Source organism: Sciurus carolinensis, chromosome 10 (assembly GCF_902686445.1).
Source record: "Sciurus carolinensis chromosome 10, mSciCar1.2, whole genome shotgun sequence".
NCBI lineage: Eukaryota > Metazoa > Chordata > Mammalia > Rodentia > Sciuridae > Sciurus > Sciurus carolinensis.
The window spans coordinates 107154946-107182684 of NC_062222.1; the positions used below are offsets into that span (position 1 = coordinate 107154946).

Sequence of the window (27739 nt, forward strand, 5' to 3'; positions counted from 1 at the left end):
CCGGAGGCTCTGGAGCACCTTCAGAGAAGGCAGCCCCGGGTCAGGCGCTGCTGGAGCTGGGGACCCCCGTGGTTTATTTGTCCTTCACGTGGTCCAGCACCCACCCACGCGGTGCAGGACAATCCCCTCTCCCAGGGGCGCTGAATCAGCTGCACAGGGAAGGACCCAGAGGGAAGTTTCAGGCTCCAGAGGCATTTGGTTTATTCAGCCACATGAAGGAAGCAGCAGTAGTTCAGTGAGAGAATAAAAATGAGGAGTTGGCTGCATAAAGGTGATAAAAATAGATTTCCTGACCCTACCAAGATGAATCATTTTGCCATGGGGATCCGCGAGGCTCGGCTTCAGCGTGGGTTTCAGCCCAGCCTCATAAATCTGATGAAGGAAAATTTCCTTCCCCTAGAGAACCGGTGCCATGAAGTGTTTAGTGTTCAGACAGGTCTGATGGGATTTTATTAGAGAACTGCCCAGAAATCACCTCCATTCCTTCCCCAGCTGCAGTCAACAGTGACTTTGAAGGACAAGGACCAGTGCACAGCCCTGGAACCCCGAGCCGCTGCCTCTTCCTCTGCCCCAATTCCCTCCTCCCTTCTTTCCCTCCTCATTTCAAGAAAAGGAGATTTTCATAAGACCAGAGGGGTCAGTAGCAGCGAGAGGAGAACATGGGGTGGGAGGTGCAGGTGAAACGCCTCACATGTCCCCACAGATGCCACGGGCTCCCAGAGCATGGAACTGGCCCAGCAGAAAATCTTTAAAACACAGCGGAGTTGCTGCAATTCCCAAAACTCCTTAAAATCCTCTTTGACCACACTAATATATCTATGTGTCTCCCAACAACTCCTGAAAAGAAACACCATGCTTTCCTTAGCAAAAAAAAAAAAAAAAAGCCTAATTAAAAGCAACAGGTGGTAAAAATATCAGGGGATAAGGTGAATTCAATTCATAGGAAAGTAATTCTGATATTATTTTAGACATACCATAAGCACATAAAAAGTAACTTTTAAAAAACCAAGTGTTAAGATCTAAATAGCTTCCTTCCTTCCCTTGCGAACACCCATACACACGTATTTTTTTCATAATGGATTTTACTCACCTCAAGTCCACAGGGAACCGCAGCATGCCCAGCGTGGGAGGAGCATCCTCACCCCAGCACAGCAGCCTGGCTGCCTCACATCCCCTTTCCTAGAGCAGTCCCTGCCACTGCAAACCCCAGCTGTGTGGGGAGCAGGCTGCAGAGTTGAAATGCTGATGCAGGGAAAGGCAGCTCACTGGGGGAGGGCTGATTGCCACACCTATCGGGGAGGGAGGCGGAGAATTCTGCTCCCTCTGAAGAAGGGGAATGAGCATCCCAAGAGCTGATGGCTGATAGAATTCTGCAGGACAGTTTGGTGGCAACCACCAGCACACAGTAGGCTGGCAACACTGTCCATCGATCAGGAATAGACACCCCTGCAGCACCTGTGGGACAAGGTTTCAAGTTCTGATTCTAGAACAAAGTAGTTGCATGACCCTGGGCAAGTCACTGCCTTGTGAGTCTCAGGTTCCTGATTGATAAAATTATGGTGTTTTAAAAATAAATCTCTGAATGGCTTCTCGTTCTGAAATTCTAAGGCCATCATAATGAATATGAGAGTAGTAAATAATAAGCGCAGCTACCACGTACTGAAAACATACTACGCACCATCCACCATATTCTGCGTATCATCTCATTTAACCCCACAATACTGAAATGAGATTTATTGACCCCACTTTATAGATGGGGAAACTATCAAACTCACTCCACGAATCCCCATGAAAATAAAGAATCATCATATCTATTCAGTGTTTTGAATATAAATGGAAGCATTTAATCTTTGTGCCTGAAATTGAGATGACATCTGAGAATGGAATTTGGGCACTGTGGGGTGATTAATGTGTTTACAGTCTCTGCTGGTATAATTCTGAGATACTAGTATTTATGGTTATGGTCGTTCCTGCTACTGCAAAACCCATCTTCCACCTGTTGTTTTTTATTACACCTCCCTAAAGGATGTGAAATATTTCTTTGTGCAGGCTCTAAAAACAGGATCCTGAAATATGTGAGCAGAAACATCGTGTGTGGATTTACTGTTTGGAATTTTCTGGTGCTATAAAACACAGTGTTTACAACCAATTCATCATTTATAAAAGTTTATTAGACTGATATGCCAACTGACTCACTGGTATCCTGCCATTTATTGATACCAATACATCAAGTGGTAGGCTGACATTTAATATTTATTAATAACTTCTGTTTCCTTGCCTTTTTCATCATTTCCTTGCATTATGTTCTCTTTTGTTTTTATTGTAATTCATTCTATTTTTAAAGTACAATTTTTTTTTATTTTGGAATCATTTTTAGATTTATGGAAAATTGCAAAAATAGTACAGGGGTTCCAGCAGAACTTACCCACTGCATCTTAATTCCTATGGTCCATTTATAATAATTAATGAACAAATACTGTCAGAGTACTACTAACCAAACTCCATGCTTCATTGGGTTCCATTCTTTTTTTTCCCTAATGTTCTTTTTGGGTTCCAGGATCCCATCTGGAATATCAGGTTCCATAGTCACCATGTCTCTTTAGCTTCCCCTTGACTTTCTTTGTCTCTGAGACTTGCCTTATTTTCATGACCCTGAGAGTTTTGAACGGCCCTGGTCAGGTATTTTATAGAACAGCTCTTTATTGGGCTTTGTCTAGTATTCCTCTGATGGTTAGACTAGCTTTTGGGTTTTTATGAAGAAGACCACTGAAGTAAAGGACATGCTCATAAAACCATATCAAACATCCTGTTTGAAAACTATTTATGTTTTAAGTCAAATGAAACTTTAAACTGAGTAAAGTTGAATTTTTGAAAAGATACATTAAATATCAAACTCTTTGCTCAGTGATTATATCATAGAATGAGAGGGAAACTTATTTTGAGATGAGAGTAGACCCAAGACTAATTACCAGATAGGTGTCTAGCAATTCTTTTGAAATGCTTGCCAAGACAAACTTCCTACAAAAACAATCTCAGAGGAAGGTGCGTTTTAAACCAAGTGTTGTTTCAGCCTAGCATGGTCTCCTTTTTGTACGATACATTTAAGTATTTGATAAAATGTGTTCCTGTTGTCAAACTAAAGAACACTTTCAGACCTGAGTTTGAAGTACATGCTGAGAACTAGCTCTCCAGAAGTTTCTTCTTTGGGCTACAACTACAAAAAAAAGAAGTAAGACTGAAGAGATATGTATGCCCTGCTATTATGTAGTTCTTCCTCACATCGCCCAACTGAAGGTCTTATTTCTAAGTGAAAAAAGTGAGGAACTGATGTAATGTCACAAACTGCCGAATACTGTTCCACAAAAGATAAGGGAGAACAAGTGGTTTCTTTTTTCAAAGAATGGCATTTTTGAAAAAAAAAAAAGTTTTCAGAGACAGGAAGGAAAAAAAAATCTCAGAGGTGGGGGTTTTATAGCACTGCTATATATAACCTTCTACCTTTGCAGAGACACAGAATAATTATGGAAACAAGCTTGGAAAAACAATTTGTGGTATATGAAGGGGCTATTAGACTTCAGCTAGCACTTCCAGTCATTCATAACACATGTGACTAAGAATTTTAAGTGCTTGGCTGGCTCACTGATGGTTAGGGACTAAATTGTATAACCCTCCTCCAGTCTCCCCAAATTCATATGTTGAAACTCCCTGGAACTTAGAATATGACTGTATTTGACTTTACGGAGGTAATTAAGTTATATGAGGTCATCTGGGTGGACCCTAATCCAGACTGTGACAGTGTCCTTATAAAAAAGGAAATGTGGATACAGATATATACAGAGGGAAGACAATGTAATGAATGATACAGGGAGAAGATAGTCACCCATGAGGCAAGGAGAGAGGCCTCAGAAGAAACAAATCCAACCCACATTTGGACTTCCAGAATTGTGAGGAATTAAATTTCTGTTGTTTAAGCCACCCACTCACCTTGTTTTAAGATTAAAATATCAAGGGGCACAAGATTGGGTGCATAGTATATCCTAAGAACTGTCAACTACATGAAGATCTTGCTAAGTCACTATCTGTCATGATTTTCAAATCTAAGTGCAATTGCTAATGATTTTTCCTGTGGTTGCAAATTCCTTTTGTTACTGTTCCTCCTTCCGCCAGTCCTTGCCGATGCAGATCAAACCCTCCAAAGATAAGACTACAATTTAGGGTGGAAAAAACTTCAAAGCTTGTGATTGTGATAAAATAATTTGTCTTCCTATGTGCTTGGGCATAAAGCTTTAACTTCAAAAGTTGTTCATTCATTAACCCAGTCCAATTTTTTACAACTTTTTTCCTGAGTTCCAAACCAACATTTCCAATCATTTGCCAGACATCTGCACATGAATATCTCTTAGAGATAGCTAACTCAATATGTCCAAACAAGAATCCATCTTTTCTCTTGGAACTCACTTCTCATTTCCCTGCTCCCAGGATTCCTATTAATGGCATCGGTGTCCTCCAAGTTGCTCAAGTCCAAAATGTAGATGTCATCTTCCTAAAATTATTTATTGCGTTTCATCAAGTAAATGTTTTTAACCTCTGAAATAAAGTCGCATCTTTCCATTGCTGGAAAGCACTGTGTCATAACTGAATTGGCAGGTTTTTAAAATTAGTTATACTTTTAAAAATGGTATGTCTTATAATTGATGGCATATTACATACAGACAAGTCCTGTCTCCTCAGTAACACTCCCATGGCTTCCACCAGGTTGAGGTGCTCATCATCTCCCATTTGGATCACTTGCTTCCTAATTGACTTTTATTGTGGTCTCCTCACATAACTGGCTTTACACATAGCCGCCAGAGTTTTCTGGAACACAGATCCCCTTGTTCGCAGTGGCCTCTTCCTGCATACAAAGGGAGACCAAACTCCTCCAGATGTCATTTCTGGTCTCAGTGTACTATTCCCGGTCCACTTTCCAAAACAAGGACTTCTCTCGGGACCCCTGGGGTCCAGCTGCATTCACATCAATCCTAGCCACTCCCACACAGATCCAGGTTCTTCTGGTTCAAACTTTCTCATTCCAAGCAAGCAGGTCCTTCTCCCAACTCCAGTGCTCTTCTCTCTTCACCGTTCAAACCCCACCTCTCCCAAAGTTCTTGACCTCAAATAAACAATTTTGTCCTTATTTTTCCTTATGTATTAATACTTCATTAATATTCAGCCTACCTGATATTAGACCTTACTTGTATATTTGCCTCCTAGAAGGAAATTTCCTAAGAGGAAGAAGGCCTCTTGAATCATAAGAGTATTTTCATTCGTAAGGCTAGAGAGAGCCAACTATCTGTGTTTGGTGTTATGTGCAAAAGGAAACTAGAAAACAGAAAATGGATGTCATAAAGAGAGATGGTGCAAGGAGAAGTGGATGACCATAGGGACACATTTTCAGGAGAATGAGAAACCTAAGCCCAGGTTTCCCAGTAGATGAATACAGATGCTCCTTGCCTTATGCTGGGGTTACGTCCCAATAAACCCATTGTAAGTAGAAAATATTAAGTCGAGACTGCATTGAATCCACCACCTACGGAACAGCATAGCTCAGCAAGAGCCCACCACAGGGTCTGCTGCTGGCTCTCAAGATGGCATGGCTGACGGGGAGCCGTGGCTCACTGCTGCTGCCTGGCATCGTGAGAGTGTCACACTGCCTGTCACTAGCCTAAAAAGATATTCAAAATTCAAAGTTCAGTTTTTACTGACTAAGTATTGCTTTCACACCACAGCAAAGTCAAATAATTGTAATTGAACCAACATAAGCCAGGGGCCATATGTAAATAAATCATCTCATTCCCTGCGACAGCAGCTTCTAACAGCTCCCCTTGCTCCTGGAGTTCAGGTCCCTATGTAGTCTCCTCCTCTTGGGTGTGGGCTGGACACAGTGACTTGCTTTTAATTAGTGGATATGGCAGAAGTGAGAAAAGTCACTGCGGAGATTAAGTTGTAAAGGACTGTGGCTTCCATCTTGTCTGCTCTCCCCGCCTACCACTGCCACCTCCCCTTTCTGTTCTTCCTCACTCAGTTTGATGAAACTAGCTGTAATATCCTAAGCTCCTCTATGGAAAGGCCGACATGACAAAGCTCTAAGGATGGCTTTGGTCCACGCCTGTGAGGAACAGCCACATGAGTGAGCTGAGGGTGAGAGACCCTCCCCAGTGGAGATTTGGGTATCTCTATGGTACTTACACCTCTGGCCTCTCTCATGTCTGTTTTGCTTCCCTAGGTTCATATTCTACCATTCAACTGAACTTGGGGTTGAATGTACCAAAGATCCCAGGTTTTGTTGTTTTCCCGATAATTTTTACTTTTTTTTTGGTGGTACTGGGGATTGAATTCAGGGGCACTCAACCCCTGAGCCACATCCCCAGTCCTATTTTGTATTTTATTTAGAGACAGGGTCTGTCTGAGTTGCTTAGCACCTCGCTTTTACTGAGGCTGGCTTTGACCTCGTGATCCTCCTGCTTCAACCTCCCAAGCCACTGGGATTACAGGCATGTGCCATTTCTCCCGGCCAGGCTGTACTCTTTTATATCTAAACCTACTACCATTTCTATATCCGCTTGGCCTTGGCAGCAAACTTGAGAGCAGCGAATTGAACACTCCTTGTATGTGCGGGGTGGGAACACAGTTGAGATTTCTCACACTGTGCCAGGCAAAGAGCATAAAGGACAATGTGCCATTAAATTCAGTTTTGGCTGAGATACTTCACAAGATCTATTCATTTCCTTCAGTGAAATGTGCTTCCTTTGCAAAGAACATCACCAGTTACCAGTTCTTACTTATCCCTGCAAAAAAGAGTTCGGCCACCTCCAGGGCTGCCCGATTGTACAAGGCAAGGACCACAAAGAGCAGAGCAGCAGCAACTCCACCGAGAGTGGAGTTCCAAGCCTTCCTTCCTCCCCCACTCCTGACTGAGATTCCATGTCTGCCTGTCCCAGCTTTGTTGTCCAGAATCAAAATCGTGAGCAAGAAGAGCTGCGTCTAGCTGAACTGACGGACACTGGGAGAGACTGATAGTAATAGCAAAGAAAAAAATAGGACGTAAGAAAGGTAAGAGCTAGTCTAGTTTGAGTCTGGGAGAGGTTTGGAGGAGCTGGCAAGTTGGAGATGTACGTGCACAGGAGAGACTGTGTTTGTACTCTGGGAGTAGAAAGAGAGAAAGAGATGGGGAGGGCATTTTAGGAAGCTGTGCTAAATGTTATAAGTGAAAACATCATGATTTCTAAGAAAGATTTCATCAAAGATTTTTAATGCTTTCCTATCATTATTGGTTGTTAAATGGGCGTTTCGTTGACTGCGATGCTTGAGGTGTAGCCACACGGAGCTTGATTTAATAGGGTGATAGCAGAAATATTACATTTCAGGCCTTTTAAAGTAGGCCCTGGCCTCAATTTGATTAATTTAAAAGATATGCAATTAAAAGGGTGGTCTTCTAAAACCATCTAAGGGCCAGTGGCAGTAGAGCATGCCTACAATCCCAATGGCTTGGGAGGCTGAGGCAGGAGAATTGCAAGTTCAAAGTCAGCCTCAGCAACTTAGTGAGGCCCAAAACAACTTAACGAGACTCTGTTTCAAAATGAAAAATAAAGAGGACTAGGAATGTGGCTCAGTGGTTAAGCACCCTTGGGTTCAATCCCCAGTACCAAAAAAATTAAATAAAATAAACAAAACCATCTAAGGTCTGCTTATGGAAGGACAATGTGAGGGTATGGCAACAGGGACATTGCAGGGCTACTGCAAAGACTAAGAAGGATAATCTCGCCTTATATCTGGCAAACAGTAGGCATTTAATATTCGATGGGTATTACTATAGTAGCTACACCTCTGGCCTTTCTCAGCACCTGTTTTGCCTCCCTTCTAGCTTCAAATAATACTTTGGCTGGAAGAGAGACAGGCAGAGGACAGAACTTTGACCAGCTTTTCTGACGTGAACTATAAGACAAACTGTTGAAGGGAAAGTAAAGGCTTCAAAAATGTCAAAGGAAGTTGCAGAAATACACCTAAAACATAAGGCCTTCACAAGGACAAGCTGGCTCTCCAGAGCTGACCTCCAGGCAGGACTGGCAGGAGACCGTGACTTGGCAGGTGGACACCACACCTGGCACCCAAAGGAACTGCTTGTCATCTTCCTAAAATGATGAGGCCCACATAAAGGTTCTGCACTCTTGCTACCAGCTTTCGACAGTCTCGTGTGTCTACCTTTTGTCCAAAACAATATTTTCCATCCTCTCCTAATGCGGAAATCTCGACAGCCCTTCATCCTTTCCACTCCTCCTCCCTCAATCAATGAAACATCAGCTGCTCTGCTGACGTTTCATAAAATAAAGCAGATACATTCTGAAAGCTTCTGAAAGTCCACAGAGTTTGTGGAAATTTACATTTTGATCCATTTCAGGAAGCTCAGCTCTAACTGTATTTGAAAGGTTATCTTTGATGAAAGAAAAATATATTTCTTTTCAAAAAAAAAATTCATTTCTGGGTGAGTTAAGGCTACTAGATGGTAGGATAATTCTACCAGTCGCATTCCTGCTCTGTTGAACTTCAGTGAGAGTCAAATTTCCACCATTCATCAGGCCAAGGGGCGTTTTGTGAAGTGTGGTCTTTTGCAGAAAGATACATTGAGAGTATTGGCCAAAAGAAAAGAGAGAGGAGAGACAGAGAGAGATCAACTTGTTAAGTAGTCCTCAGTCTTTGCTTTCCTCTCTTTCTCGCAAAAGGTAAATTAACCTGGCATTAACATGTGTTCCATCCTCAACCGGGAACACCTGCATATGTAACAACCAAGGACAACAGTGGCCTCGGGATGCGATTCATCTCGGCTTTTACTATTTGTCTAATCTCGGGCAAGTAACTCTTCCCTAAAGGACCCACACGTCTTCATTTATAAAATAAACATATCTAAGATGGCCTTCCAGCTGAAAAATTCTCTTTTTCTCAGCTCACGTTCATCCTCATGGATTCACATGTAAGATCAATCAAATACTTCCTGACAGCTCTAGAAGGTTCCGCACTCGAGGGCAGAATCCCCAAATACCATCTATTTCCAATTGCACTGCACATGCGTGCATGAGAAAGGTTGTCAGGATAAAAATGCCGGCAAGAAAAAGCTTAATCCCCAAACTCCTACGGTAAGCAAGGATTTGGGGTAAGACAACATTTAGCGTGATCTCTAATGCACATTCAATTGAGTTTCAGGATGTGACTTGATTGTGCAATGCGGACGAGTTGGCCGACTGAAGGGCAGTTTTTAAAAAGTCCTGGCTATGCCAAGGCCTAAATTTGAGGTCTTTCTCTCTGGCAACAGCTAGCAGTATCACTCACACCTAAAAAAGAATGCAGCATCTGTAGGCACTCACCACGCGGCTTCAGATGTCAGCAGTCGTTACAGAGGAAACACAGACCCAGAGCCAGGGTCTTTGCATTCTTGCCAGGAAATGATTTTCAACTACTTTGTTTTAACACCTTCACCCCTGAATTCTTTGTAACCACAGCTCAGCTTAGGGGCTAAAATACACCTATTCATGCTTTTGTAAATCTACACGTGTTTATAATTTGGGATTGCTATGTGCAAACACACTTTTCTATTTATCTTCAAGTCAAGCAGCTGGGCCATCTTAATGGATTGGCTTCTCAACACCAGGCCATTAAGGCACACAAGCATGGCTTCCAGGCACAGAAAACCTTCCAGTCTCACTTCTCAGCTCTGCTGCTGTGGACTTCTTGATCAATAGATGGTCAGTGGTCTGCTGAAATTCTGACAAAGTACAAAGAACCTCCAGGTCTTTAGATGCATTTGACATGTTCTCTGTCTGCCCTTCCCTGTCTGTCATGCGTATCAGAAAGAAGAAAATACACTCACATGACTGCATCTCTACTAACCCAAATCTGCAAGTCTGCTACTTATATTTGAAGTTTCTGACCCCGACAAAGAGAATTAATTCCTTTGAATCTCCAACTCTGTATATTGAAAATTTTTTAATTTACTAAAAAAGTTGCAAGTACCATGACACCTGTATGTCCATGATTCAAGTTCAATGTTTTATCATGTTTCCTTCCTTCCATCTCAGTCTCCATGTTTACATATAATTGTTCATTATATACAGACAATTTTGCTGAAATTCTGAATACAATATACACATGGTCCAATGTTACGGTTGTATACCGTGACATTTCATCTCCAAATAATTCCACTTGGACACCTTGTAAGATCAGAATACCCTCTATATACACAAGGGTATGATCATATGCAAGGAATTCAGCACTGAGAGAGTACTGTCATCTAACATTCAACTGGTACTCAAATTCCTCAACGGTTCCAATAACATCTACCATAGTTGGTTTATCTCAAACAAGGATCACCCCTACCTTTGGCTATCAAAGTTCCTTGGTCACCTTTAATCTTTGACAGTTTTCCTGCCTTTGAGATGGGGAGCTACTTTTATTGACACTGACAGTGTTAAAGAATAGAGGCCAGCTGTTTTGCAGTTTGTCCCTAGATTTGGAACTGTCAGATTATTTCTTCAAAATTGTGATTTCTTAGTGCATCACTAGGACACCATATGTCATTTGGGCCCCTGATAGGTAGGTATTGGCAAGTTGAAAATGGCCAGTTAATGACTTAGCACCACAGTGTCTTAACATGAATTAAACAATTTACTGACTTTTAATTCCCAACTATTAATAGTTATTCAAAATATTACTCCCCAAAGTTGATTTAAACACGCTGGCTTTCATCTCTTTCATGGATTAACTCATTTTCTCATATTTCAGGAAATGCAATCTGTACTCCATAATGAAAGATCATAACAGACCACAAATACTCAAGGTTTCACAGAGGTGGTTTTGTGTTAGAGCTTGATGAATGAATAGGATTTGGTCAAGAAGAGGAGGAGGACAGGATCATGTGCATAAGGACTGTCACCAGAAAAGGCACCATACATGGTAATGAGTAGTGTTTGAGGAACAGTGAGTCAACTGGGCCAGTCCAGCAAGAGATAAGGACAGTCTGCTCTAGGACAGCGGCCAAGGAGACATAGACAAGTAGACAGAGTATAAAAAGTCGCCAAATTCTTTGATGGCATGTCTATGATGCCTGCACTGGAATTGGGTGGGAATGGTCATTTGAGTCTGATCTGAATATGCTGTCTGAAGGGTCTGGGGGACATCCAATGGAGCTGTCCAATAGACAGGGTTCCAGGTCTAGATTTCAGCAGAGGGCACTTGGTGGGAAATGCTGATTTGGGTCAACACTACAGAAAGCTGCAAACAGCAAGACATAGGAACAAGAGCAGGAACTGGAGCAGCCCACAGGCTTGAGGTGAGGACCCTGGAGGTACATTAACATAATGTGGAGGGGAAGTGGTGGTTCTCTTTCCTGCCAGGTCCCCAGTAGTGCCCTGATTTGGGGGAAGGTAATTGGAAGAAAGGAAAAGAATTTGAACAGATTTGTAGATTCAGGAATCATTAGTGAATGGGCAGCAATTGATTATACATAGGAAAGCAATTTTCTAAATACTAAAATACTGAAGTGTAGTAATATTTAACACTAATATTAAATATAGGTTAACGGTAATGAATCAGTGAGAAGACACGATACAGGAAGAAGGTAAACGGAGAAGTGTTGGTTAGAAAATGGAAAGAAGAGAAACTGATGGAGGGGACCAAGTAAAAAGGAAATCCAAATGAAAAAGAGAGAGAAGGAACAGAAGTCAAGATCGGAATGGGAGGAAAGCAACTGAGGCCCCCTTGCTGGCTTGTATCCAATTGCCTGACTGTTCCAAAGGCAACAGGAGAAGGACAGTATCTGATCTGTGACAAGAAACAATATAAAGAGAAGTCGCACACATCCCAAACCCTTAATTTTACTAAAATCATTTGTGATTCACATTTTAAATTAAGCTTTCAAAACCCTTTCCCCGTCAGCTACTGGATGCGGAACTACCTGCTTCTGTTCACAAGAATTCCCCCAGGGTCACCTTTGACTTTAAGCTGCAAATTGTGGTCCTGTACTATTAAATGGTCAGGGGCCGCCACAAGCTTGGAGCCAAACAGACATTTGTCAGAATCATGAAGACCATGGCTTCAACATTTGAAAGAGATGGATTTAATAAAAAGTTCTAAACTAATTAGTGCATGTACATTCTAATGTGTATGTCTATAATATCCCTGCTATTTACACTACAAAATTATTCAATTTCATTTCTCCTAAATTGACCTATGTAAACATCTGTCTATGTATTCACTTACTTGGCTACACAATTCTGACAACATCAGAACGGTTTTCAATGATAAATCACCAATTCACTACCAACTAATATCAGAAATAAAAGGCATCCACAGAAATCACAATTTTTAAAATGAAGAAACTTGCTCATACCGTGTGCCTTCCTACCCAGAACCCCCACGGTTTTCGAACACAATAGTTTTTTTGTCACATCTAATTTTAATTAGTCATCGTGACACGGCTAAGAAACTATGAAACAATCAGCAAGGTCTATGTAGGATCTTGCCTACATTCTTGACATTTTTCTCATTGTTTTCTGCAAACACACACACACACACACACACACACACACACACAGAAGGGAATCATAAGGGAAACAATCAGTGAGTCATTACCAGGCCACATATATCCTCTGCTTTGTGTGCACACGTTTGCATGCGCTGCGTACACGTGTGGGGGTGTGTGTGCCAAATTCCTGCCAGGATTAAAATTGGGTTTCTTCCTGATCTTTCACCTTTTTTTCTTTTTCTATACAAGAGGCAACATCAATCAAATAATTAAAATCAGTTGCCAAGAATTATGAAATATAACAATGCCTGAGAAAACTCTCTTGCTTCGGACCACCTGTGAACAGGCAAGTTCTATAGGTTTCACATGGGAAGGTTCAGAAGGCAAGGGCTCTGCTTCAACAGTTCTCTAGATGACAACGGATCTCTTTAGTGCCCCGTGATGTCTTTAGACTAGTTGTCAACACATAATTGGTCTACAAATACTTAGAACGGTGGTATTTAATCCCAACTAGATTTCTGATATTGAAAACAGCAATTTATTATGAAAATGCTCTTTCTCTTGAAATTCTTTCTCCCTCCCCGCCACTGCAGGGGAATGCAGGGAAGCACTGAAATGAGAAAATGTAATTAAAATCACATGCCTCCCTGGGGTCAACCCAATTATCAGCCTCTCTCCCCAAAACAAATGTACCTCTTTAAGACTGAAGGACTTTATCACTCATGGGAAAACTACAAACAAAGATTAAGATGCCACTTAGACATCACTGGAATTTTTCATTTTTAAGTGACCTCTTAGTTTAATGGATTCAATGCGCTCTCATTCAAGTAGAATATATATTGCAGGAGAGAACTGTAATAAATGGTACTGTCATGACCCTTAGGTTAGAGCAAAGGAATATTGGAAAATAAATCTCCATTCTGGATACTCACCAATCCTGCAATGGGGGTAGGCAATCTATTGATCTTTTTAACAAGTCCTGGCTTTATAGCATTCAGCAACCTGTCATGAAAAAGATAGAATGTCAAGTGAGACATAAAGCAAGATGGATCACACAAATCACCTTTATCCGGGGCTACAGCTAAATGCTGAATAGGAAAAACAGTGAATTTAAAGCATGTAGTAAATCTCAATAATCTATTAGTCTTCATGCATATAAGTAAAGAGCTTTGCCAATATCGAGTTTGTCCAGGGCAGGTGGAGTTTTACAATTTGGAAATGTTAGGAGAGAAGAAAGGGGAGAGATGAAGAGGGCATTCAAGGGAATGGACGAGGATCTGAGCTAGATGGTTGCTGGGAGGGAATTGTCTAGAATCAATGTCAGGTATTAAAAGGCAGGTAAGGCTTGTTGCCAATTCTCCTGGCTAAGGGGTCTCTTCAGGGATCCACCAAGTTCAGAGATCAACATATATCTTCACAAGCGATTTACCAAGGCAAATTCTGCCTACAGACCCTATTTGGTCTTTAAGGAGAGCGGCTTCTTAAATGTGGTCAAGCTTCACTTAAAAAGGGAGGGCTATGTTTAGTAAGAGGTTAACAAATCATATCCTAAAGATTTTAAACAAGGCTGACCACAATTCCCTGGGTACAAAAGATATTAGAGCCCAAGACTTTCAGGGTAAGGTTGAAATCATGTAAAAATGGCAACACAAGCAAAGGAATGTAGGGGAACAACTATAACCCTTTGTCTTCAGGAAATATAAATTCAGAGCAAAGAGAAATAAGAAGGGCAAGTTGTAAAGCTAAAATAGAGCTGGCACCAGGGTAACAGGCTGGAGTGTAGTAGTTGCAAAGTAGGTTATTCATAAAGGAATAATAGCAAGTAAGGGGTTGTAGAAAGGAAGCATTTATTTCCTTCCACATTCAAGAATAAGGCAATTAGTAACTTATCTCAGGATAACATGCAAACAGAAACTTAGGGCAGTAGTTTATTAAAATTCAATCAGCAGGTCACACTCCATGGGTCAATGTGGCCCAACACCGTTTTCTTTTTTTAATAAAGTTTTATTGGAATACAATCATGCCCATTCATTTACCTATTATTTACAGCTGCATTTGTGCTATAACAGCAGTTCAATAGTCACAATGGAGACTGTACAGCCCACAAAACATAACATTTTTACTATTTTTTTAAAGAAGTTTGCAGACTTCTGTTTTAATTCATATAATCTAATATTATAGTAAATTATGAAGGACTTGGGTTCAATACATTTCTATAGCTCAGTAACAGAAATTCTTTGAAACACTTTGATACCACGACATATTAATATATTGTGAGAAATGTCCTACAGTGGTTGTGACAGACAGGATATTTTGCTTTTGCCTCACAGATTAACTGCCTGTTCCTGGCATCTTTCACTGAAAGTCCCCAACATGTAATACTTAGGGTGAGCATGTACCTTTTTGTCCCTGAGAGCCAAGATGCTGTTTTCTCATGAGCCCACTTAGTTTTAACCATGCATTTAATCTTTTTAAAACATACTTTGTTATAACTTAATTTGGAGTTATTGGTTTTTCAAATTGGAAGGGAACTTATCCATTTTACACCTCAGAAAACTGAGATATGTTCCTGAGTCATTTCCCCAGATCTGTGGCCTGGTCAGGTCCAGCACCCAAGTGTCTTGGACCGGTGTGCTCTCTTGGGTGGTGCCGATATCCCACATTTTTCTGGTATAAAATACACAAAGAGACATGATGTCTCCAAAACCAAGTTTTCAAATATACAGAATTCTTAGAATATACCACTTCTCTCACTCATTCTTATTAGTGTCATTTAAATGAAAATTTTAAATAATATTCTTGTACAGTGTTAAAAATTCAAAAGGAATCAAAAGGACATATAATAAAATGCAGGTCTTGCTACCACTCTGTCCCACTGGACCCCACGCAGCCTATTCCCTGAAAGCAGTCTAAAAGATTTTCCAGAGGAAAACTTCAGAACAGATGAATTTTTTTAAGGGTCAGGTGCAGCATATAGTACACACTGTCCTATACTTTGTTTTAACAGTATAGCCATCCCTCAGTATCCACAGGGGATTAGTTCCAGGACCCTCTCAAATGCCAAAATCATTGGATACTCCACCTCCTTATACAAAATGGAACACTGTTTGCATATAACTTATACAACTGTCCCATGTACTTTATTTATTTACTTACTTAGTGGTACTGGGGATTGAGCCCATGGGTGCTCTACCACTGAGTGACATCCCCAGCCCTTTTTTATTTTTTATAGACTGCATTTGATTCATTGTACACAAATGGGGTACATCATTTCGTTTCTATGATTGTGCATGATGTAGATCCATACCATTTGTGTAATCATACATATGCATAGGGTAAGGATGTCTGTCTTATTCCATCATTTTCCATACCCCCATCCTTCTCATTTCCTTCTACAAAATCTAAAGTTCCTCCATTCTTCTCTCACTCCCCACCCCCCATCCCCATTATATATCATCATCCACTGACATCTGGCCTTTGGTTTTTTGGGATTGACTTATTTCACTTAGCACGATATTCTACAGTTCCATTCATTTATTTGCAAATGCCATAATAGTATTCTTCTTTATGGCTGAATAATATTCCATTGTGTATATATATCACAGTTTCTTTATCCATTCATCTGTTGAAGGGCATCTAGGTTTTTGAAACAGTTTCTCAATAAGCTGTCCAAGCTGGCCTCAAATTTATGATTCTTTTGTCTCAGCCTCCCTAGTTGCTGAGATTATAGGTGTGCACCACTGTTCCCAGCTCCCTCTCAAGAATTTTACAGATTACTTATAATACTTAATACAATGTAAATACTGTGTGAATAGTTGAAAGTCTGTTCATGTTCAGGATTAATGTAATTTTTTAAATATCCTTGATTTTGTTTGGTTGAATCCATGAATGCAGAGCCTATGGGTAAATAGAGAGAGACTGCATGTCTTGGAGGTTACACAATTGACCTTGGAGAGTGTGCCTTGTCAGTGCATATGGAGCCATGTCCTTAACAGACAAGATAGCTGGCCAAGGGGTGAGAGCTCCGGCTCTGGAGTCCAGCTGCCTGAATTCAAAGCCCTGCCCTGTAATTCACTAGGGTCTTACTCTGAACAAGTCCACTAATCTCAGTTTTCTCCACTCTAATGTAGAAGTATAATGAGACCAATTTCACAAGTGTCAATGTGGCTTAAAAGAGACGAAATATGTAAGAAGCCAACACAGAGCCTGGCATGTAAGTTCTCCAGGAATGTTTCTGTGTTTGCAAGCATTCATGTATGCAAATTCAATGCTCAGCATTTTACATCAACCACTCTTCTCTAATAATTTTTGATTTTTAAACTTAAATGAAAAACTATTCCTACCAGATACCAAGCCTTGCTGCTAGTTAACCAAAGCAGAAAAAAACAAAACAAAACACTGTATTTTGAAATTCATGATTTAAACATTCTCTTTCAGAGAGGCACCTTTTTTCTCTTCTATATCTAGGGAACATATTACTATTTTTAGTAACCATGGCTCCACCAACCCATCTTTTATATACATTTATATTTTTAAACATCGTAAATATTTCATTTTATTCATCCTTCATAGAATATTTATCTGCCAGAATTTTCTGTGTCACATGAAGTTGTAAAAATAAGTAAAACTATAATACTAGATCTTAATTAAAAAGAACAAGAACTCTGATCTCTCTAAAATGTTTTACCATAAATTAAAAAAACAAAAAGCCATAGCACTCTTATTTAGAATACTTTTAAGATCAAGGCAGCAGAATTTTTTTTCATGTAAACATTCTACCAATTCTGTACACAGTTTACAGTATACAACAATAAAAGATTGAACTCACATTGTAAAAATGCCCAACACCTGCTCACCTTGTATTTTGCATTAAACTGAGGACATTTTTTGTATGTATTGGGACACAGCTGAGCCATTCAACAATAGAGCTATAAGTAAGAGTCAATAATATTCACTTAAAATTTTATTAAAAACTACCATTTCCCTTCTATGTAAATTAAATTAAACATATTTTCAATAAAAACATATTGATGAGCTGGGTGCAGTGGTACACACCTATAATTCCAGGAGGTTGGGAGGCTGAGACAGGAGAATTGCAAGTTCAATGCCAGTCTTAGCAATTTAGTGAGACCCTGTCTCAAAATAAAATTCTAAAAATTTTTTTAAAAGGTCTAAGGAAGAGCTGGGGGTGTAGCTCTTTGGCAGAGAGCTTGCCTAGCTTGCTCCTGGCTGTGGGTTCAATCCCATCACCACCACCAAGAAAAGAACTGGGGAAGTGGCTCAGTGGTAGAGCACCTCGATTTAATCCCCAGCATCACAAAAATAATCAAACAAAACAACTGATTACATGCTTTAAAGTAACGATTCCAGTGATGATACTTTATATTTATGTACCTTCTGAGGTACATTATCATCCAAAAGTTCTGTCCCAAGACACGAGTCACATATTTACTCCACCGTTTCTGTAGAAGAAACAATTGAGCCACAAACAGATGTGAAGATGTCCCAAGAGGCATGCAGGGCTAGTCACCGGCAGCGGGGCTGGAAGAGTCTTCACACCTTAGACCAGTCATGTTATACCATGTGTTGGTCAGTTGTCACCACTGTGACAAATATCTGACAGAAATGATTTAAAAGAAGAAAGATTTATTTTGGTTCATGGTTTCAGAGGTTGCAGTTGATCGTCTGTTGGCTTCATTGGTTTGGGCCTGAGACAAAGCAGAACATCATGGTGGAAGGGCGTGGCACAGGGACACTCAGTGTATGGCAGTGACAAGAGGAGGGGGAGAGAGTGGGGGGGAGGGCAGGCTAAGGACAAGATTCAGTTTTCCAGGGGACTCCCTCAGTAACCTACTCTTGCCAACTGGCCCCATAGCCTACACTTTCTACCACCTCCCAATAATGCCATCAAGTAAGGATCCCCCAATGGATTAATCCATTGATGAGGTCAGAGCCCTGAAGGTCCAATCACTTTCCCCAAATTCCCACCTCTGAATAATGCTGCATTGAGAACCAAGCCATCAACACACAAGTCTTGGGGGGGACACTCCACATCTAAACCATAACACCACAATGTGGTGCATGAGAAAGTCCAGCTTCAGTATGTGATTTCAAAGCACAACTCAAAACAAATTGCACTAAATATAATGCATCGACATCAGGTAGGAATAAAAGGAAAAGAGAAGAGAGAGACTTTTGGGGGATGGCAATTGTAAAACTCATCCGACCTGAGTTCTATCTACAGATGATCTCCATCACCACAAGGAATCACAGAGGACAGAGATAAAAATGTTGAAGATGTGAGGACCAGGTTGGAGGAACTGGTTTTAGACATTATTGATCCAGTGATCCTTTGTCAAGTGCTTTGCCAAGAGGTATGTGTTGCACACTATTCTAGGCACAGAAAGGGCAACTGTGAACAAATAAGCAAAGTTTCTGTCCTTTGGAATTGATAATCCTGGCACCGGTGAGTAGGCGGGGAATGGGGGAAGAAAAAATAAGTAAATAAACAGAAGAAAATTTCAGACAGCATAAGCACTGGGGAGACCAGCACGCTCATGGGCCACATGGGTCATACCTTAAGTAGGTGGTCAGAGGGCTGTTCTGGGGATGGGGCATTGAAGAAAGAAGTTGAATGGTACAAAGATATTAGCCAAGGAGAGGAATGAGGACAAGACTACCAAGCAGACTGAAAAGTTAATGGAAAGACCACTAGAGAAGAGTGAGCTTGGCTTACTCAAGGGATAACCAGAAGGTCAACATAGCACAGTGAGTAGGAAGAAGAAATCTGTGACATGAGCTCAAAGTATAAGAGAGAGCCAGGCTCAGGTAAGGTGTCTAGGTTTTATTTTTTTTTCCTAAGTTGAATGTGAAGTACGAGAAGATGTTTACAAAGGAGACTGAGATGATCTGACTTACATTTTCAAACATCATCATATGTGAATAGTTTAAAAAAAAACAAACTTACAACTATATACAAAGAGAAAATTCATGCTTATTAAAGATCATAGGAATCATAAAATATAAATAAAAATATCACAAATAACTCAGCCCAAGGAAGAGGAAGGAAAGTAAATTTGGAGTCAACAGTCTAAGTTTTAACAGGTAAATCCAAACCTCATTAGCTACAGGCTATTGGGAAGTCACTTGATCAGGGTCACAGTTTTGCCTTTAATAAGATGGTGATTTAAGAAGCCTTCACCTTCCATCCAGGAATGTGGTGAGGATCCAGTGGGATGATTTCTTGTTAGTTTTTGATAAATGAAAACTTGCCTATTTGCTCATTTAGTATACAAAGCGCGTCCCTTTTTTGCTAGGTAAGTGCCAATGGTTTAATTTCAGCTCTTCCATTAGCCAGCTGCCAAAGAATAAGTTTGACTTGTTTTCTATTACTAGCCACCTTTGGATAAAAATCTCACATAAGTGAGTCAAATCAACAAATGTATTTAGCTTGCCTAGCATACATCTGGTGAAAAGCAACCAGAAACAGTAAGAAATTTACTGTCTTAGGTAGCCTCGATTATAACAAGTTACTAGCATCGAAGGCAAGAAAAATAAATGTGTTGCTTCTAATATAAATTAAGTGATGTGCACAAAACTCTTATATTGTAAATCTAAAACACACTGTGACCCACAAAGTCAGAAGGTTATTCCATATGTTCCTTCAAATACTCAACAAATATTTATTGAGCCTGCGTGATGTGGGCTCTGAAGTTGGGTGCTGGGGATGGAAAGGAACGCAGGGGAAACCCCGGTCTCCCCAAATGCAGCGGTTCACTAGTAGACTTTAAACCCACAGGAAGACTAAAGCTGCACATGTGTGGCTCACCATCATGCCACCTAATGCATGGCCATCGTGAGTTTTCGAGAAGGCGAATTAAAGACATTCACATGTATTGTATGGAATATAGTCCTCCAAAGATTAACCACTGGATTCCTTACAGAAAGGGTTGTTGAGACAGGAATGATGGTGATGTTCTGACTCTGTGACAAATGGCATTTTATAACTCTTTGTACCCCTAATATCTAGCATGTGAGCCTCTAAACCATTGTTTAATCTTTACGAAATACCAAGTGAAGACATTTTTTCTACCTATAACTTTTCTAAACAAACATCTCAAATCCCCTTTCTGAAAGAGCTTTGGTTTCATAGAGACTCTTCCCACAGGCCATGTAATGGGACCACAAGAGGCAAGTGCTAAGACTATCACGACAGAGGTCCTGTTACATGACCATCCAGACACTGCAAATTATACCAATGAGCAGTTTGTTTGTTTTGACCTATAATAGGAACATAGAAGGTTAAAAAAAAAAAATTTAAAGGACTGCGAATTTTAAATGAATTGAGCTTACTCTACAAATCATTCACTTCAGGAATTCAATTTTAATAACAATTATCCTATAGTTTGGGAGAGAGCAAAGTGGCTATCTCAACCTTAAACACAGGGTTGGGAAGTTCATGCTTAATCTCACAGGAAATCACTTTGTTCTTTACAACAAGAGATTACATCATCATCTCATTAGCTCGGTTTGTACAGCTGTGATAGGCAACTCTGATCACAAAATTACCCCACTTTGTGTCCCCTTTAATTTGGCTCAATGGTGTTTTTCCATGTGTTTTCCTTGATCACTTCCTGGGTTTGAATATGGACCCTGGATGAAGGTATATGAACTTTCATTTAATCTAACATGGCATCTGTTTTTGAACCTAAGCATGTGATCAATTTAACCTTGACCATAAACCTGTTACAGATGTCATTTTTAAAGATTTCTTTTAGAGTTGCCTTGGAACCACCAGGAAAATTAACAAACCCTTGAGGTCAAGAAAAATTTACTAAGATGAAGGGAAAAAGCAAAACCTGAACCAAGGAGGAGTTTCATCTGAACAAAATAATGTTGGATACAAACTATCATCATTAATATCTCCCAAATGTGTGTGGGATGCTCTGCATTGTCCAGAATGGGTAACACACAGGCCATACTTAGGTCACTTGCCTTGATCATACGTAAGAGGCCACAGGAGCTTTGGGAGGTGTTTGCAGACTTGAGTCTCCAAGAAGTTGGGCCTGGACTTGTGAATTCTAGGGCTCACCAACGTTCTTATCATTCTAACCCAGTTCCTGTGGCAAAGATTGCTCAAGAAATTTGCCAAACACCTTCCTACTTCCCTTGCACACAGCTACACTTGACTTCCCAGTCTCCTTTGCAATTCACTGCAGCTGTGTAACAGATTTCTGGTTAAAGGAGTAGTATGGACAAAAATAATATATGATCACACCCAAACCTTGCCCTAAAAACTTTCTCAAGCAATCAATTCTTCATTTTCTCTCTTTGCCATTTACTAGTCAGATACTGATGCCAGGACATCCTTAGAAATCAAGTGAAGAGGGTAGAGTATTAACTGAGATTGCTGAATAACCACCTGGGGTCAAGTTAACTCTGCCTTTCCCTGCTGTCAAACTTAGAGAATCCAAGAATGGAAATATATTTCCATTGTAATAAACCACTGAGACTCAGGGAGTTGTTAGTTACAACAGCCAACTCTACCTTAACTAGCAGAACTCTCCAAGAGTCATTTTCCAATAAAAAGGGACCCTACCTGGGCAACATGTAGTCAAGAAAATCTGTTCCAAAATGCAAAACTAAAGATCTGAGCACATCTATACCTCTGGATCTTGCTGGGAATGCAGCAGAAAGCAGAGCTAAAATTTAGGGCATTGTAAGCAAATGGACCCGTTTTTATTTCCTGTATTTTCTAGGGAAATAACTTCTTACATATCACATCTCTGGTTAATACTAAAAATATCAACCCTGACGAAATAATCTATAAGCATGGAAGGGAATGCAGAGCACTTATCTGAAGCTCTCAGAGTCCTTTTGATTCAGTTTCAATCTCTCTCACAGTCCACCCTTTGTATGACCACTCTGGCTGTCTGGGAATTATGGAATTTGAGAACTGGAAGAAGCTGAAGAGATCCAAGGAAAGAGTCACCCAGACAGGTTGGGGTACCTGTCTGAGATCAGAGTCCTAGGTATGGAGTCGAGATTACAAACTTGTGTCTGAACACTTATAAATGATGCTTCCCTTTTTACATTCCAACAAGTAATCTTCAGCCTCCAGTCTCCGGCATCTTACCCAAGCTGCCACTGCACCTACAGCAACCACTTCCAAAACTTGGCTTTGGCCAAGCTCCGTCCCTCTTCCAATGATGACTAGACTCCCAAGGGCCCAGGACACCAACCCCTTCACCCTCAAACTGCCTTTTCCACCATGCCTCCCACCCAGAGTCGCCCCTGCTTTTACAAGCTACCAGTTTCAGATGACACATGTGATCAATGAACCGCAAAAGCTGGCAACACACACGAACAGAATTTAATACAACCAAATAAAGCAGAGACTAAAGTTACTCCGACACAGGCAGCGATATGTGTAATCATCACTTTGCTATGTAGTAATTATGCATAAATGATGGTAATTAGCATTCTTTGCACAGTTAAAACCTAGCTATGGCTGGGCTTACTGTCAGGAGGGTAGAGAGAACAACTTGAGTGAAATTATGAAGATGCAGCTCTGAAATGGTCTGTACCTAGTCTTGGATAGGATGAGCCCAGGATTGGGATCCATAAAACTCCAAGAGTAAAAGGAGCCTCTAGAGACAAAGATCTGGGTTCAAATCCCAACTCTCTTAACTTTTTGCTAGGCAAGTTATGTGAAGTATTCAGAATCTATGAGTCTCAGATTCCCCCTCTATACGTGGGGACAAACATATCTCCTAATCACAGCGTCAGAGTGAAGTACAATAAGGCGAGTGCGACACTTGGCACAGGCCTGGCGTACGCAGACGCTTCAGGAGGTGGCTGCTGTTGTCATTTCCTCTACGCAGGTTCCACCCAGCCCTCCCACAGGTGGAAGTCCGATGTGTCAACCATTGGCTCGTTTCTCCTCCCAAGCATCCTGCCTGTGGCTAGAACAAGGCTGGGAGGGAGGAAAGAACAGACGTGAGATCATGTTAGCTCTCCTGGAGGGCAGGCCTACATAGGCGGGGTCTGATGGGCGGAAGGCCCCAGAAAGCTGGGATAGGGAGGAAGGAAGGGAGGATGCTGGTCAGGGGAAGGCCCAACGTGCTCCAAGGGCAAACTCGCCACATTGTAGCTGACCCACAGCTGGCTCTGGCCATCTTCTGTCAAGTCTAGGGGTCCTTTAACTCTTTCCAAGGATCTTGTCTCCTCCCCTCACTGGCCATCCTGAAGGTGATGGGGGATGAGCCGCAGGCTGCAGAGGTCCTGTGCTGTCTAGAGAGAGGAGGTCGACTCCCGCCAGGGCCGGGTGGGACTGCTCATTGACTTCCTATTTACGCCGTACCAGCTTAGCCCAGACACCCGCACGGGACTGGGCTCTGGGTGGGGAGGTGGCTGACGCAATCTCAGCAAGGGCATGGGTCACAAAAGACACGGCAAGGGACACTTAGCTTAGGGGGAAACAACTCCCAAGTACTCAATGAGCGACTTGGATGAGATCTTGGGAAACAGGATGTGCTTAGCCTGGATATCAAGTGAGGGTGGACACAGCAAGACATGTGTATAGGACTTCTCTTCTCCTTGGGCGTGTGGCATTTTGGTCACGTATTTGTGCGTGGTGCACTGCAAAAGACAGTCGCCACTCCAGCAGAGGTTCTGTTCTCGAATGCAAACCCAATCCCACTGCTCCTCTGTAGAGAATGCTGGTCGCCTGCTGCTCCCCGGATGTTCTGAAACTTCTTAACGTGCTATTCAGTCTTTTTACAAACTAACCTGACGCCTACCTCTCATTTCCAGTCTTCCCACCTTGTATGTGTCCTAGGCTTTGGCCCAGAGAGCGCTAAGACCCTGTATAGCTGGGTACTTTCACAGGCTTGCTGCTTCCTGTTCAACCTGCCTTTGCCTCACCTCACTCCTCTGTGGCTTAACAAACTCCTGCTCATCCCACAAAACCCAGCTTACATATGACCTCCTTATTGAGCCATTCTTTAGGTAGACCCTATCTGCCATCTCTGGGTCACACTATCTCCAGCTTCCCTATTTATTACAAGTCCACTTTCCTCACCAAAGAACTAATCCGCTCCATAACCCAGCTCTAGTAAAGGGCCAGTACTTGGTAGAGTCACAATTTTTGTTTGCTGAGTATAGTAATAATGAAATAAGCAATAATAACAAAGTGTCAGGAAAGCCCCAAAACATCAATTTTGAAAGGACAATGGACTTTTGGCCCACGAGCAATTTTGCAACATTTGTCGTTGGTGAAATCTGAATCATTCCCAGAGGACGAAGATTAAAGTTGCATTCAAGCAACGCATCACAGAAGACTCGTGTGATAGGCTTCTGGTTCGTTCCCATCAGTCGCTGTTTGGTTAAGCTCCTATTGGCCGGTGAGAGAAGGAATGGGATTAGTGGAGTCATCCTGTTCCCTCTAAAGGGCAGTTGGGAGCTGGCTGATCCCCAAGGAGGCAGTAAAGTCTCCGGATCCTTCTTCCTGGTGTGCCAGGAAACATGAGTGGGATGGGGACAGGGCGGGACTCCGTGGCCGCTGCCTTGGGCAGCACACGCTGTTCTGTGGTAGAGGATGTGCCGCGGACAGCGAACTCAGGTCTGCTTAACCGAGTGGAGGGTGTTCCCCAGGCCAGGGGCTCTGGCTGGGGCGGATTCAAGTGTCACATGAAGCCTCGTCATCTGTGGCCACTCAGCATCTGAGCAAGGGTGCCTCCTCATCTCCCCGTTCCCTCACCTGTCCTGTCAAATGTTGTAGCTCCTGATCTTAATGAATGTGTTTTTTTAATGTTTTACTTTTGTAGGTTTTTTTTTTACATCTTTTTGGCAGCAGACAGAAGTCTAACCATCTATGACACGTAGTCATCAATGAAGATTTAAATACGAACAGCATGTTACAATTCCACACTCCTCTCCTAGAAAGTAAAGAAACAACATGGGAGGGACTTCTGGATGACACTTTAGACGTCGTGAAGCCAAAATTTTAAATCCCTTTGTGTGTGCATACAACCATCACCACAAATTAATTTTTCTTCTCCCTAAAAGAAACTCTAAACCCTGTATCTGTCCTCCTCTTCTTATCCATCCATAACCCCCATTCCTAACAACCATAATCTACTTTCTGTCTCAATAAATTTGCTTATTCTGTGGTGATTATCAAGAATACAAGCAACAATAGGTGTTGGAGAGGATGTGGGGAAAAAGGTACACTCATACATTATTGGTGGGGCTGCAAATTAGTGCAGTCACTCTGGAAAGCAGTATGGAGATTTCTCAGAAAGCTTGGAATGGAACACCATTTGACCCAGCTATCCACTCCTCGGCCTATACCCAAATGACTTAAAATCAGCATACTACAGAGATACAGCCACATCAATGTTCATAGCTGCTCAAGTCATGATAGCCAGATTGTGGAACCAACCTAGATGTCCTTCAATTGATGAATGGATAAAGAAACTGTGGTATATATATATATATATATATATATATATACAATGAAATATTACTCAACCATAAAGAATAATAAAATTATGGCATTTGCAGGCAAATGGATGAAATTGGAGAATATCATGCTAAGTGAGATAAGCCAATCTCAAAAAACCAAAGGATGAATGATCTCGCTGATAAGCAGATGTTGACTCATAATGGGGGGTGGGAGGGGGACAAGAATGGAGGAAGGAGAGACTATATAGAGGGAAAAGAGGGGTGGGAGGGGTGGGAGGGGTGGGGTAAGGAAAAAATAACAGAATGAATCAAACACTATTACCCTATGTAAATGTATGATTACACAAATGGTATGCCTCTACTTCATGTACAAACAGAAACAACATGTATCCCATTTGTTTATGATAAAAATAAATTTAAAAAATAAATAAATTTGCTTATTCTGGACATATCTTATAAATGAGATCATATAGTGTCATCTTTGTGACTGACTTCTTTTACTCAGCATGATGTTTTCAAGATTCATCCATGTTGTTGCATGTATTGGGACTTTAATCTCTCTTTATGGTCAGATCATATGACATCATATGGCTATACCACATTTTACCTGTCCATCCATTCTTGATGGACATCAGGTGTTTCTACCTTTTGGCTATCATGAATCATGCTTCTAGAAACTTCTGTACACAGATTTTTGTATGGATGTGTGCTTTCATTTCTCTTGGGCATGCACTTAGGAGTATAACTTCTAGGTCATATTTGATAACTTCACGTTCAACCTTTCAGAAACTGCCAGTGCTTTGCAAAGAAGCTGCATCATTTTACAACCCTGTGAGCGATGCATAAATGTTCTAATTTCACCACATCCTAGGTCACACTTATTATTGCTTTCCTTTTTTATTATAGTCATCCAAGTGGATGTAGATCATGCGGTTTTGACTTGCATTTCTCTGAAGACCAAAGATGTTGAGCATCTTTTCATGTGCTATTTGTCCATTTGCATAGCTATTTTGGAGAAATGTCTATTTAGATTGCCTGTCCATTTTGCAGTTGGATTGTCTTTTTGCTTGAGTTATAAGAGTTATTTATAGATTTTAGATGTAAGTTTCTTATCAGATACATGATTTACAAATATTACAAATGATATCATCTCCATTCTGTGGATTGGAGATAATATCCATTGCAGGACAAAATTTTTAATTTTACTAGTAGAGTCTATTTTTTTTCATTTATCATTAGTAATTTTGTAGCAATATGTGAAACACTATTGCCTAATCCAAGTCACAAGATGTATTTCTATGGTTTAAGAGTTTCAGAGTTTTAGTTCTTACATTTAGGTCTATGATTCCTTTTGAGTTAGCATATAGTTAATACAAATTTACTGATTAGTTATAAAGTTGTTCATTTCAAAACTATTAGTTTTTTTTCTTTCCATTCTTCTTTCAAACGTTTACTTAATGCCTTTTCTGTGTAAGAGCCACAGATATACAAGAAAGAAGAAGGTGAGTCAGTGCTCCAGTTAGGATATGGAATGTCCCCACAGGACCATGTGCTAAAGGCTTGAACCCCAGCACGGCCCTATTGGGGATGGTAGAAACTTTAAGAAGTAGGACCTACTGCGAGATCTTCTGCTCACCGGGGCTGTGCCCAGATAATATTGGGTCTTTGGACTCCCTTCTTCCTCTCTATTTCACTTCCTGGCCACCCACCCTGAGATGA

The 27739-nt window shown here is 41.1% G+C and overlaps 1 protein-coding gene across 14 annotated transcripts in view; it reads right to left on the reverse strand.

Moving 5' to 3' along the window:
* Limch1 (LIM and calponin homology domains 1) overlaps window positions 1-27739 on the reverse strand; it is a 319406-nt gene that overhangs the window by 151979 nt on the left and 139688 nt on the right. For all 14 annotated transcript variants that reach the window (XM_047566848.1, XM_047566850.1, XM_047566851.1 and 11 more), the window contains exon 3: window positions 13486-13555. In XM_047566848.1, the coding sequence (XP_047422804.1) occupies window positions 13486-13555 (70 nt within the window). The remainder of the gene's footprint in view (window positions 1-13485; window positions 13556-27739) is intronic.